General features: G+C 33.3%; 1 protein-coding gene across 6 annotated transcripts in view; it reads left to right on the top strand.

The window, feature by feature from the left end:
* Positions 1 to 15,364, top strand: part of LRRFIP2 (LRR binding FLII interacting protein 2) — a 64,868-nt gene that overhangs the window by 31,610 nt on the left and 17,894 nt on the right. For 3 of the 6 annotated variants that reach the window (XM_075143029.1, XM_075143031.1, XM_075143030.1), the window contains 3 exons: positions 13,174 to 13,218; positions 13,896 to 14,009; positions 14,453 to 14,524. In XM_075143029.1, coding sequence (XP_074999130.1) covers positions 13,174 to 13,218; positions 13,896 to 14,009; positions 14,453 to 14,524 — 231 coding nt within the window. The remainder of the gene's footprint in view (positions 1 to 13,173; positions 13,219 to 13,895; positions 14,010 to 14,452; positions 14,525 to 15,364) is intronic. The other 3 variants (XM_075143033.1, XM_075143032.1, XM_075143034.1) reach the window with 1 other exon arrangement.

Genomic DNA, 15,364 nt, shown 5'->3' with positions numbered 1-15,364 from the left:
ACATTTTCCTGTTTTTAGTAGATCTGCCTAGAAATCAGCTTGTCATTGATCTGGATATATAGGCCAGGAGAAGGACAAATTACTAAAATAAAAGAGTTGGTTTTATTTATTTTGGAAAGTAGAATAAGCTGTTTCTTTGTGACTTTAAAAAAAAAAGTGATTGTCACTTACTAAGAGATTTCAGCAATTAAATGTATTCTTTGGTTAACTGAATTTTGTGTAAGGTCTTGCAAATCCTGGTGTTAATTGTTTCTGCAATTTATCACACAGATATTTTTACCAAATAAACTGTTTAAATCAGGTAGTGTTGACTACTTTGCAAACAGTAAATGGTTTACAGAAAAAGCATGTAAAATATGCTATGTGGCCACACTTATAAACTTGTGAGCTGGTACAGGTTTGCTCAGATCTGCTCGTGCCTTGGTTAACATACGAAATATGCTAAGATGAAGATATAAGTCATTTACCCTTGACTAAATAATAGGGCTTGAACTCAGCAGATAACTGAGCTCATTTGGGGGGGGCTTACCCAGAATTCCTTTGACTGCCTCAGTTTTGTGCCTTTCAGTAAAGATCAACAGTTATCATTAGAGCTTTTAAAAAGTATTTTATATATTGATATATTTTTACAATTTCATTCTTAAGAGTTCTTTGGATGTCAGTGGGTCTCACAGGAGCAGAGCAAGTACCTCCAGAAGGAGAGATCTTGTGGTGTGTAGCCTGGAATGAGCATGCTTTGATGTGTTCACATTATAACGTTTTCTGCGTCTACTTACCAAAGCAGTAGTTTGGTGAAAGCATGCTTCTTTATAGAAAACGGTGTTAATTGGACTGCTGCAATGACTGATGTAATCAAACACTTGGTGGTAGCAAGTTTGAGGGCTCAAAGAAACTGTTAAGTGACAAGTGTTCTGTCTTGAAGGTAACTTCAAGTTTGAAGGGAATTCGTCTCTCCAGTCTCTCTCTTCTAATGTCCCCAAAAGAGAAGTAAAATAATGTGGCAACGGTTGTGTATCAACCTTGATAGGTACAAAGATGTTGCTAAAAGTTATGGCAGAAAACCTTTTTTCTCAATTATGTTGCAATGTTATTCCTACAATCAAGGCTGGAATACAAACAGAAATTTTACTTTTTCAGAAATGGATATTTCAGTATATTTTGTGGTATTCCTAGTTTAGGTAACTTAAATATTTGTTAGTAGACTGTTAAGCTGTTGATAGTTAAGTCAAGGTATAAGTTAAGTGTTGTGATGATAATGATTATCTGAGTGATCTGTCTCCATTCTCTGATAGTAAGGTTGCTTATCAGTAGGTAATAACTAAAGATAAAAACTGTTTAAAAAAAAAATGGTTAAGTTGGTTAAAACTGGTACAGTGTCCTATGGGTTCTGTACAGTAATACTTTTAGCAATACAAAAAGGTACCATAGCCTGTAAATTACATTAATAATATTAAATTATTATTAAAATAGTATGAATATTGGATGTATTGGAACTATTGCGATATTATGAAAACAATATGAAATAATATGAACTGAACCTGGCCTATATAAATTTATAAACTAATATAAAATCTAAAACCAGGGAATTTTTGGTGTTAATTTGATCTCTAGAAGGAATTTTCAGACATATCAATAGACAAGAAGAAATCATTTTTCTTGTAACCCTCTCAGTAGTTCTCCTGTTGAAAATCACACTGGGTAATACTTTAGCATGTTATTAGTATATTATGTAATGTTCTCAAACTACCTTCAATTTCTGTTTTGGTTTGTTTTTTAAGAAAGCTTAGGATGATACTAAATAACATTTTGGATTGTGCATTACCTACAGTCAGAATAGCTAAGTTATACCTGTGAAATTTTAAATGAACTGGAAAAAACAAGCTTGCTTTGAAAATTTAAGATTGGTATGTTTAAAAAAAAAAAAAAGTATAAACTTCACAAGTTTTGCCGTTGTTGAGTGACAAGAAACATGGGGATACTGGCTAAAAGCTGTTTTTGTAGGTATTGTTAAGAGTTGCCAAATCTGACAGACCAGCAGTGTCTTTACACACAGGTGGCTCTTTCATCCCACTATTCCTCCACTATTCACACACTTGCTCCTTCTGAAAACACCTTTATCCCTCCCTTTCCCCACCTTTGATTCCTCCCCTGATCCCAAGATGCTATTCCCCTGCATCCTGTAATGTCTTTAATGTCTTCCATACCCTGTAGGCAGTAAACTCCCTCAGTCTGTAGGGTGCCCTGGAGAGCCCCCACATCATGATGGGTTTCACACCTCGACAGTGGGGCTGACTGATGGTCCTCTGGGCTCCTTTGACTGTGTGGAGATGAGCCTTTTATCACATACCTAACAAATACTGTCTCAGTTTAATACAAGCTACCGTATGAGACTTTGCTTAATTATTTAAAATTCTGTTACCAGAACCACATGAAACACTTCACATAACCTACTGCTGTCCAAAATTATCTCACTTTTCAGAAATTGGGATGCTGTCAGGGAAAAAAAAATTTTTTTTTATTAAAAAGTGTTCCAGCCTCAGAATGTCCTTTAGATTGGATAAATGGCAGTCCTTCATGTATAAATTTTCATAATTAGTAGAATAGGTTTTCTTGTAATTTCCTTTTAAGTCTTTTTAGTCGTTCTATGGGAAAAAAGCTAATTTTTTAATCTTGTTTTAACTTCATTATTTTAATTTCATTTTCTTTTACTTCAGTATGACGGTGCTAAGGGTGGATCTACAAGATACTCAGTCCCTGTATGTTAACACTTTGCATGTCTTTGAGTGAAGACTGCTTTTGTGCTTTGTTTTTAAGGTGTAATGACACTAACTTGCTACTTTAAATTATTGATTTAAAAAATATATAAATTTGTACTATCACACTTTCAGACCTAGAATAGCATCACGATTCTAACACTTTCCATAGAATGCATGTATAAACTTTCTCTGGGAGAAAATCTAATGAAGTCACATATTACAGACAGCTGTCTTACAGTAAGCGCTTTTTAGTATTTATCTTTATTTCTAAACTTTGTAGTGAAGTGACATGTACTGATTGGACTTGGAAGACATACTGTTTTTTTTAAAAAAGTGTGTATATGCATATATTTGTATTCTCCATTTCCATATAGAAACTTTAACTTAATCTAATGGAAAATTATTTCAGTCCTGAGAAAAAGCGAGTGGTTTGTATACCTTTACTTAAAAAAATTCCTTCTTACTGTTTTGAAGCTATAGCAGAGTGCATCACGTTCTCATTGGTATTACACCAAGTAAGATTTGTGTGTGTCTCCTTAAGCAAAGAAAAGCACCAAGTACCACTAAAAGGAACATGCAAGCAGCTTAAAAAACTGGATTTGTGTAAACAGAGGCGTTATCTGGATTAGCTACAGATAGGCAAACATAATATAGTGCTTAAAATAGTCTGTAATGTTAAGCTTTTTTAGTTTATTGGTTTTACATTTTTTGTGAAATGTGAACACTGACTTAAGCCAAGTCTGTGTTAATCAGAGATAAAGTTGGCTATAGTTTCACTTATCAGTTCTTTTTTACACAGCAATAGAAGTATGGCCTATTATTCTAATCATGTAGTTAGAATTTTCTGTGGTGCTTCTGTTGTAGGTGATAATAGCTTAAATCCGTATGTTTGACTTCTTTAAATTTTAAGGTTGAAGATGCTGTTATATAGTGGTATTAATTTTCTAAATTTTATCCTTAGAGTCATGCTTACAGTGAATCTTATAATTCAAAGAAGAAAGCTGCTTATTCCCATAAAGATTTATTGGTTAGTTTTCTACTATAATATTTATTATAAATATACTAACTGTGTAGAGTTACATACTAATACAGTTATGGATAAAATTATTAGCTTGCTGACATATGCATAAATGTTTTCAGGAAAAAAAAACCTCTAGTATTGACCAAATTATGACCTGAAGTCGAGTGTTTGAAACTGTGCTCATGGCGGTAGAATCCCATGAATGGAATCAGCTGAATAGAAATCATGTTCTGCTGGAGGCCTGTGGAAGGCTCTTGGAAATACTTATAAGTGGCACTTCTCTGCATTAAAGTTTATTCAGTCAGGATGGAGATACGTGTTTTATTATTTACACTTCATCCCCTACCAGTTAGATGTATTTTAAATGTAGGTGTAAAGCAGATTGAATTTACCATAAACGTTGACGTTAACCCAGTGAACTGTTGAGAAATGCATGTGGATTATTGTGTTCTTCCAAAAACTATTCTAGACAGTTCAGTGTGTAACATACGTGAATATAGTGCCAAGAAATGAAATATTTTTGATATAATTTTTCAGAGGGTTTTGGCACTGATGAAATAGCAGTTGCTCAAGGGTTGGGGGAGTTAGAGCAGCAGCGAATGCCTGTGTTGAGACAAGGCTGAAATAATTTTTATATTTACTTATAATTATTTATATTACAGCATTTCTCTGTGCACTTTTGAGGTGCTATTTTCCTGTGCCCTCACTTCTTAAATGAGTAATATGAATCTTTTTGCCTCTTATGGCCTATTGAGACAGAAAGCACTACTTTCTGAAAGCACTACTTTTTGCCACGTCTTCATCTCTGTTTCTCCTTCCTTATATGTGTATATCAAATTTTTCCTTACATATGCATATATATGCAAAGTGTACAGGAAGTGTCAAAAACCAACAAAATAAGCCAATGTATAATTGCTAGGCTCTCAGCATGCGTGCTTTGTGTAAAGAACAGTGAGTAGGGTACCGACTAATGCTGATCACATAAACATCCATCCCCGATTAGATTCTTAGGAATCTAATTTCTGTCCTTCTCTCTCCCCAAATGCTCTGATTCGGGATGGTATCTAATGGAAAAAACATCAAGCAAATCATTGTACTAATTCTTAGCAAGTTTTGTCAAATACTTTTTTCATGTATTTCATGCTGCACTTGTCAGGGTTTAGATACATTTTTCAGGGTTTTCTTATTTATTAGGGAAAAAACACAAAACTATTTACTCCTTTGGTTGGGCAGGACATTAAAATACAGATAATGCTGATATACAGAATGCATAAGAAGGCTTGGGTTTTTTTGTGCTTTACTTGCTTCAGAAAGTTGGATTTTGGGTTAACCATAGGGAAAATTTTTACAATGTTCTGTACAAGTTCTAAGCTTGGGAACATTTGGGCAATGTTGAGATAGAACTTTTATTTACAAGATCTACAGATGCAACCTTTGTTTTCTCTTTTCTTTTCCCCCCCACAGAGTGGAATTTACTATGATCAAAGAAATTATAGCAGCCTTAGATATAGTAAACCAGTTCCTTCCTACCATACTCGGGTCTGTCTTGTCTTCCTATATTTATTTTTTAATGTATATGAAATACATATATTTGGTTTTGCTTACTTATGCTATAAGAAGCAAACTTCTCTCTCTTTCCTTCTAGAACACTGCCAGCTAATTACAGCTAATCGTAGTTACAATTGTATTTCTTGCTTTTAAGAATTGCCTTTTATAAAATGAATGGCTAACATGCAAGTTACTCTGGTTCTGCATATGTGGGCTTTTAAATTTAAAATAGCTTCTGTTTCATGATTGCTGTATGATATAAAGAAAACAACTAGCAGCTGTGACACTTGCTTTTTCAAAGTTTTGTTTTTAAAAAACAACAACAACAAAAAGTCGTAAGTTTAGTGTCCATGTACTACTTTCTTCTACAGTAATATAAATGATAAATCGATGGTCTGTCGTGAGATGGGTAGTATCTTCCAGTACCTGCAGCTACTATCATGGTCAGGTTTAAATAAGTAGCTGAGGAAATTTATGTGTTTTTTGAAAACTACTTAATTTCTTATCATTCTCTTCTACAAATCTTCTGATAAAAATACTAGATTGCTTTAATTAATGTTTTAGATTATGATTTCAGAGATAATGGGTTTTCTTGGAATGTTTATCCACATTTTTCTTAAAGTTCCTGTCTATTATAGATGTAAAATTTAGTATTTCAATCTTTTAGAACTTTTGGGGAATATAGAGCAATAGATAAAAAAATCTAATGTACGCAGAAAAAGTGTTTCTGACTTTTTCTGTTTTTCACACTGCAGTCGTCTTCTCTATACAGTGATCCAGTGGCAACAACTAGGAGTTACAGGGTTAGTACAATGTAAAATAATATCTTGCTTATCTTTAGATGTTTTAAAGGCCCTCAGAAATATAAAATTACACTTCTTTTCATAGGTGTCTCCGTGTGTAAACACTGGTTTGATAAGAAGTATCAGTGTGGTTCGTAAGCACCATTTGCATGGTTGCCTTAAATTTGTATTGTATGGCCATGAGGCTTGACAGTATTACATGTGCATTTTTCTTCGTATTTTTAAATAAAGCTGCAGCTTGTGTGTGTCATTTTGTGGAGGCATTCACTTTAATGTTTTTAACATTGTTAAATTGCCTCTTTAAAGTATTTTAGTAGTTGCTGTTTTACTGATCTTTTTACAGACAAGCATAAAGTTTATGAATACAACAACGATGTTGAACACTGGGGTTAGAACAAGTTAATCCAAGCATAATAAGTAACAACTGCATGTGTAATACTAAAAAAAGTATTTAAAGAAGTTAAGCTAAGTGCTTGAACAGGAAAAATCACTGTCAGGAGATTAGAGATTTGTGGTAAATACACTTTAAATACTTTCAAATAAGATGCCATATTTAAACTTAAAAATCATACAAAAATGTAATAGGATGAAAACCTAATCTGTATCTTTACAAAAGAAAAAGTAGCTAGAAGTGCTGTAAGAATGGCTAAGATAGCTCTACAAAAAGTTGTCATCTTTAAAAAGTGACATGCATGCCTGAAACTTTATGCCTTTTGCTGCTACAATAGTTCAAATCCAACTTAATACTGCCATTTAGAGATGTGCTAAACCTACGTAGAAAATTGTCAAGTACTCTTATGTAATATTTTTACGTAGTTAGTGAGGTCTTGTTCTGTGCTTGGATTGCAAACAGGTAATTTTTTTTTTGGCTTTGTGCATATTCTCAAGAAAACATTAGAAGATCCAGTGAGAGAATGAGACCGTAATGGCTGTTACATATAATTCTAATATACACATAATTGTAATTTCTACTAGAGATCTCTTCACAGGTAGAGGGAAAGCAGCATGAGACTGTATTTTTTTTTTTAATTGTGTTGCCCAGAGCTGCTTTTATTATCCACTGCATAAATAGATTTCAGCCTTGCACTTTAGAATCAGAATCATTTAGGTTGGAAAAGACCTTTAAAGTCATCGAGTCCAACTGTAACACATTCTCCTTCAGGGAAACCTGCATGGGTGAGCACCAAGTGAAACTGATAAGTATACAATATTGCTTCAGTTCCCAGGGTGGATTAAAACTTCTGAAGGCTTCAGAACAGTGAAAACCAAATTGCAATTTAAATATTTAATTTAATTTTCTTCTGAAAATAGTTAAGATTTGATTTTTTTTAAACTATTTGGCTATTTTTCAAGGAAATGCTTAGATTTATATTTGGAAATAGACATCCCTAGTAGTAGGAGCAAATGCTGCTGGAAATTTTTAAAAACTGTTCATCTTTTCAAAAAGTATAATGTCAACTGGAAAATGCATAGATGGGATAAGATAGAGTACATTACAGTGCATAAGATTTACAGTGTATAAGAGTGAGGCATAATTATTTCTGAGACTGAATATAAACAGTATTTCATTCCCTCTTTCTCAGGCATCTTTGTGTGGTGATGGATTACATAGCTCATATAGTTCTCGCACTGTAAGTGTAATAGGGTTTTGGTTGTTTCTTTCATTATCTTTGTTTTCTGGAGACAAAAATCTATGAAAATTCTGAAAATTTCCTTCATAACTTTTCTTTAGCCATCTGAATACAGTTATTCTTCAAGAGCAAGCTCAGTTCGAAGTAGTCCTGTGGTGAGCGTTCCTCTTGCATGATTTACTGAATGCTTTGACACTAACACACAATGATTATGAGTATTTACACTGGGGATCATTTTACTGACCAACACAGACTCTATTTTTCAATTCCGCATCAAAAAAATGTAATTTGTCAGAGATGTGATTTTTAGCAAGATGTAAAGTTTTAGCAGGAAGACTAGTAAGTAAAGTGTAGAAGCAATAAGGAATTTGCTTTTCTAAACATCTTTTAAATGTTTATAATGTATATAATTGGAAGCAATTGGAAACTGGAGTGTAGTATGTTGTTGGAGTTATCACCTTACGACATAGTTGGGCAGGCACATGAAACTGTTACTACAATACGTGTGAAAAAGGCTTTCTTTTCGGGAAGAGGACTAATGCAAACTTTGTTATATCATGCAGTAAGAAGTAGCTAGCTCATTTTTATGGTGACCAGTATTCAAAACCAAGAGAAATTTGTTTCTGGATCTGTATTGTGTTAAAAGGGTCATTGCAAACATGGCTTTTTGTCCTGCAAAGTGATTTTAAATAGTTACACCCTGTTTCTGCTGCAGAACAACTGTCTTAGTTTCATTGGTACAGCTGCTTGTTTGTCAGTGTTCTGGTATAGGTTAAATTGAAATGTTCTGTCCTGTTTTCATTTTTCACATATTCTTAACAATGTTATAGAAACTAAACAAATAAAAACAGATTTGTTGGAGACTGGATGTTTTTAGCTACAAAAGATGTCAGAGTGAATTTTTGAGGGTGTAGGAAAAAGAGAATGTTGTTGTTGCTTTATGATATTCCAAAATGTAAGAGGTATTAACATCTACCTCTTTAGTCTCTTGAACTGTGAAAATACTACTTGTCTCCTTAGTTTCTCTTAACATTAAGATTAATTTCTTAAAAGTATGTACTTTATACATATATAGGAATATATACATCAGTTCTCAGTATGTATATGTGATACCAGTAATGCCAAGGTACCATTCACTCACACTAGTGAATGTTTAATAGAGTTCAAAGTATTTGTTTAATGAAATAATTCTGAAAAGGGTATTGAGCAGATGAAGTAAAAATCTTATGAATAACTTAACTTTCACTTTCTACTGTTTCTATGGTTAATATTTTGGTTTCACTCTGGGAGGTGCATTGGAAGTCACTTAGTACTCAGTGGAAATGGAAAGACGAAGTAGGAGAGAAGATGGAAACAGTAGAAAACACTGGGGAAAAACTGTATGGTGCTTCTCCATCTTAAACTGTATTGGTTTTGATAAACCTGTTGAGAAAGATACTAGAAGTGCAAAAGGTATAGAAGGAGGAACAGTAAGATTTGTCAGACATACGGACTTTTCAACAACAAAGATAAGTTGGTTTTGAATGAAGAAGAGCTCAGTGTTGTCGTAGATTGTTTGTAGCCCCTGAGTTGTTTGTTCTTTTGCTATGAGTGTAATTCATATTAGTAGAATTCTGTTCAGCATCTTTATACTTTGTGCATTGTAAGTGAAATAAGAAAGTTTAGCCAACTTTCTGACTGGGAAAATTTATTTACTTTGTTTTTTTTTAAAAAAAAAAAGATATTATTTAAAATGTAGATATAGTTATAGCTGGAAAATTCTTTGTCAGAGAAATCGAACGTAACCACGCAGTGACAAAAATACAAAGTCTGTAGTCCTAAGCACACATAACCTGAGACAGGTGTTCATCAGCAAACTGTTTTATATGTAACTGGTCACATTTACATAAAAAACATCTCACTATCTTTTAATCGGAATAAAATGAGACTACATCACTCATGTACCTCAAGTACAAAGAAATTAAGAATTAAGTTTTACAATGGTGAAAATGGAATAAGGACAATATATTTTCAAACTGTTCATTTAAAGATTTTTCTTTCATATAACTTAAAACTAAATATAATGTTCCCAGTAACTTTCTGCCTTTTGAAGTAGAATGTTATCAATACAACACTTTTGATAAACCTACTCTTCTCATTAAATACTATATTTAACGTGCATAATGTTTTCTCGGTTAATTATTTCACTTGCGTTCCCATGGCATTGTAATGACTGTAATGTGGTTAGATATATTTTGCCTTTTTTAGCAGTGATGTGTAGCATTAGCATTTTTTCCTCCCCTTTTTAGGTGCCTGTCTGACATATAGCTTTGGGGAGTAAGCTTGTCTTCTATTGTAAGACCTCTTAAAATTATGAATGAGAGGAAGCCCAGATCATATTCATAATTAGTAATGTTAGGATTGTGTTGATTTGAAGAAAAGACAACATTTGTAGAGAAAAATAACAACTTTTATTTATCAACTTCTGTTTTTATGATTTACAAACCTTTTTTGAAAAAAAAGGTAATTTTTGTAGTTTGTGTTTGGCACTATATTAGTACAAAACCCTTTTGTATCTCTGTATTTTTTTATATTACTCCAAATGAGGAAAATGAATTAATAATAAATGTTTTCATTGCTTTTAGTTTCAGATACTATAAACTATAAAACTAATAAATATGTGAAGAGAGTGTTTAAAAATAATGTATATGCTGACTAAAGTATTCATATCAGTGTGGCACACGTTTTATTCATGTAGACACAATTAAAATAGCAAAAATCTAAAAGAGTAATTAAGATTTTACAACTGTTAAACTGTTAAAAAAGCTAGAATAAATTGCAGTAACGGAGATCTAAGTTAGGATTTCCTGTTTGTTCTTTTTAAATAAACTTCTGTTCATTTTGTGGTATCATCTTCAGTTCTTTCACCCTTCTTATCTTTTGAAGTCCTCTGATTTTTCTGATCAAAGTGAAACTGCTGCTGACTATTTTAGTCGTTCCAACCGCAGGGGAAGCATTGTTTCCGATGCAGACGATGTCCAAGGTTTGAATAGTGTGAGTGAAATGCTTGTTGTTATACTGCGGTGAATAGAGCAGACTTACTAACCATGGGTTTTCTTTTCATACTCTGAAAGAGTAAATACTGTAAAAGCATTCAGAGTTATTTAATGGCAAATAGATTTGTTGAGGGGTTGGGGCCATTTTTTGTATAAAAATGCCTGGAGTCTGATTTTTTTAAAAAGCATGCTGCTTTATTTATTTTAAAGGGGATTTTGCCTGTTGCTAGAAGCATGTGTTAACACTTCACATTTTTTGTGTGTGATAAGCTTAAGCATCTCTTAAATGTAAAATGTTGAGTTTTTTCTTGTAGAAATTAACAATGTCTCAGTCTTTTGGGTATTTTTGGAATAGTACTACTTGGTTTAGTGACAAAAATAAATACTTAAAACTGTGCCCTTGTTAGTGTGTTTAGTGTTCATTCATCCAGGATGAGATTTTGTCAAGATCCATTACTGGAGCACACATTGTAGGCTATGTTCTTGCACTGAATCCCAAGTCAATAGAGCGTGTTACAGGAAAATTATGATGGTTTTCTGGTGCATCCCTGTAGTCTGAACTTTGTTTAAAACAAACCTAGCTGCCTTCTCTTTATTGCTGCTAGAAGTTCTAGAAGCTTTTGTTACTTGCAGTCAAAACTTTTGTGCTTAATAGTGAAAAAAATAGGGAAACTTCTGTTCCTAGGCGTGTTTTTGAAGCCCATGGAGTAGGAGGAAAGGTTGAGAGAACTGGGCTTATTTAGTTGGGCAAAAGGGCTGCTACGTGGTGATCACAGCCTGCAACTGCTTGATTAGGTAAGAGTCAAACTCTTCATATCCGTGCCAAGCAGCGCAACAAGGGGCAGCAACCTCACACTGCAGCGTAGAAGGTTCAGACAAGCCACTGCAAGAAGCTTCAGAAGGAGGTTAGTGTTGCACTCTGACAGGTTACGGCAAGGCTGGAGAACCTCCATCCTCAGGAGCTGGTGAGACTTAGCTAGATAAAGCCACAGCTAACCTGGACTGTTGGCAGCGGTTCTGCTTTGGAAGGGAGGCTGGACTAGGTGACTGCTAGAGTATCCTTACAACCACTGTTTCTGTGATTCTGTGTTTAGATGATTTAATACTCTTATGGTGCTATGTAACTTGTAATAATGCACGGTATTTATCATTTGTACATGCTCAAAGTGTGACATAGACCAATCATTTCTCCAGTTTAAATTTTAGCTTTTTTTCCTGTCTAATAAACCTGCTTTTCTGAAATTAATGCTCTACTAAAAGAAAATGTGGAGGCTGAGATTGGCAATTATGCTGCCTTCTCAGTTGCTTTTATTATCATCATTATTATGTATTATTAGATTCCAAAATTATATTTTTAAGTTATTCTAAATGGATACTTCAGATCAATTGGATTCTTAACATCATTTTACCTTCACAGTGGTGACAAATATTCGCAATTTACAATGTCAGTACATCTTTGGACATGGTGAATTTGCCGTGGAAATGCAACGTTGCTTTTGTAGAAACCACAACAGAAGGAAAGAGAAAGATCTCATGAAGTAACGTTTGTTTCTAGTGTGATTGTAGCAGACTTCCAAATCTCTTGTCCCTGGGCTAGGAGAAAAACAAGTGTTTTTGGAAAAGCCAGATATCTGAGATACCATACTCAATGTATCATACTTGTTTTAGGAAATTTGGCAACATGTTAATGTCTTCATTTAATTCCACCTATTTCGATTCATAGAAATGTACAAAATGTGGAAATCTATGCTCTGATATCGCAAAATTAGTTTCCTAAACAAGAAGTGGGGGGTGGTAGTTCTTTGCTTAGGCTTCAATAAAATAGGAATTGAAATTATTTTGTAGTTTGCTATTAACTAGTACACTTTAGTTATCGGCTTTTACCTGAATTGTTTTTGTCCTGATGTAATTGGAGGTTTCACCAAAGAGATTGAAGGAACAAATGTGTTTTCTAGTAACTAGGACATTCATACTGGCGTCACTGACTGTCTGAAATGCACTGGCATGAAGCGTCATGTTTGTTATGCCACCAAGTGTTGTAGTCACTACCCTGTTGAAATTTAAAATAATGAAACATGTTTTGTTGATCAGTACTGTAGTATTGGTAGTGACTTTTTAAAAACTTTAAAAAAAAAAAGTTTCTGGCTTTTTTTTACAAGCATTCATTTATTTTGCGATTGAGGTAAAAACTACTTTTCTAGGCTGACTATTTTTTTTTCCTGTCTTGATCTATGCTAACTTCTGGAATTTCTTATTTTATTTTCATTGTTTCATTTGTTGTTCTTAACTATTTCTTAATATCTTTGAACAGAAGATGGTGATTCAGTAGTCCCTCATTGCAAAAGGTGTATTGCGATCACTTTCCTCTTTCTCTTTCAGCTGGAAGAAAAGAGTGAAAAATCACATTCAGAAATATTTTCAAGGGTAAGGGTTTTTAATTCAAAAAATATTGAAAGTCAGTGTTCAGCCATAAATTTACAAGTATTAGAACAGTTCCTAAAGTATAAATGCTGTGTGATTTTAGTAGAATGTATTTTAGTCATTTTTAAGAGCTTGCAAAGAGGTATTTTTAGACATATTTTTTAGCTACAAAATTAATGCTTTGCGTCTTTTATTTCCCAAGGAAAGAATTTTAATCTTTAGTTTACTTCTAGCAAGTATTAGTTTCTTATAGAATGTATTTTCTGTGTGAGAAATACTTAGCAGGAAAGGTTGAATTTTAAGAGGCTAGGGCTATAAAAATTCATATGCTAGATTCCACTGGAGACTTTCTTCTGAATCCTGGATGGCAGAAATCACAATTTTTAGAAATATTTTAAACTGCTACAGTTTTTCAGCACTAACAGCCTCCTTATAAAAGTCTTCTGAACAGAAGACTCAAAACTGATAAGTCATCAAAGAGGAACCAACATTTCACCAAGAACAAACATGAGTGCTGGAAAATAATCAATGGAAAAATATCGTCTATAAGCTAATATTAAGAAATGGTAAAAACAAGAGAGAAAAGTGTTCTATGAATGTGAAGCAATTAATAGAGAGTAATGTCAAGTATCCCAGAAGTGACAGTATGATTCCTGATACAGTGTTTTTCCCTTTTTAAGCCATCATCTCGCAATTCAGTAAGTGCAACTCCTCTGAGTGGCAACTCATCTAGAAGAGGAAGTGGAGACACGAGCAGTTCGGTGGATCCTGATGCCTCCCTCAGTGAATTACGGGTAAACTGCATTTTCAGAGAATTTGGAGTTAGTTTGTATTTGCGGTTAGGAGGAATTTTTCTTTGCTACAGAACCTCTGGTTTCTTAATAGTAAGAAAAAGTTACGAGGATGTAATCTTTCATCATGAAAGATTTCTGTATTTATCTTGGTAATTGTATTTGTTGTGTTCATAAATATTTACGGTGCTAACAGTTTAGCTTATATTAAAATAAGACTTTGTTTATGTCGAATTTGAAACAATTCTGTCCTATTTGAGAAGGCTTGGATTCAGGGATATAAACAAAATCTTAATTTCCATCAAGTTGTGAATTAATTATAATTTCTGTGAATTATTGCATGCTTTGGCATTTGACAGAAATGCATGTAGACCTTTTAATGCTTTTTTGACTATAAATTATTTCCCCATACTTCTTATGCAATGGTTCATTCCTATGTCCTGCAGGATATCTATGATCTTAAGGACCAGATACACGATGTAGAAGGGAGATACATGCAGGGACTTAAAGAACTAAAGGTATCAGGGCTCCTCCCAAGCATGCATTCTGTATGGGTATTTTTGGGTAATGGAGATACCACTGGTTCCACTAACTATATAAGTCTTTACTAACAAGTTTTTAAATTTCTCTCAAGCATGTATCTAACTTTTAATGCATAGAGAGCATCAGCTTAAGTTTGTCATGTGAGTAAATTATTAAGATACGATTTAAATGTACGTGAGATAGTATATGTTCATTATCTGGTTTATGTTAAAATAGTATTAAACTTTCATATTTTTAGCAGGTGTTTTCTGGTAAGATAATGAGAGGTTCAATTTATACTTTTCAGAGTTTTGTTAGCAAATAAATGGATATTCAAAATGTTTACTATGTATTGAATGGGGAAGGAAGAAATGGGATATAGTTATGACAAAGAACTTAAGAAATTAAGAATTAGTCTTCCAAGTTTCAGCAAATACTACATCTTATAAGGCAAAACCAAAGTAATAATTTTGAAAGATGTGCTGAAACTAATCTGGGCAGGCATATTGCTTGCAGGAGAAAATTAATTTTGTTTTAATCCTTTGCCATTATGAAAGATTTTTTTATGCTTATGGTTTACATTCCCATTTTCTTTGTCTAAATTATAGGCTGGTATTTTCAGTATTAACCTAATGAGATTTGTCTGTATTTTTACTTGTTTAAATTGGTATGTATGCTTTTCTTTTGTAAGTTTTCACACAATTGACAGTTTGCAGTTAATTTAAAGTATGATTATTTTCCTCTCTTCTGTGTTGAAGGGAAACTGAATACAGTAAATGATGTGGCTTACAAATCTTTTGGTTCTGTTCTCTTTCCTGTTATCTAATTGTGAAGGG

Source organism: Calonectris borealis, chromosome 2 (assembly GCF_964195595.1).
Source record: "Calonectris borealis chromosome 2, bCalBor7.hap1.2, whole genome shotgun sequence".
NCBI lineage: Eukaryota > Metazoa > Chordata > Aves > Procellariiformes > Procellariidae > Calonectris > Calonectris borealis.
The sequence above is the reverse complement of the archived record's forward strand: the minus strand, read 5'-3'. Positions and strand labels throughout refer to the sequence as shown.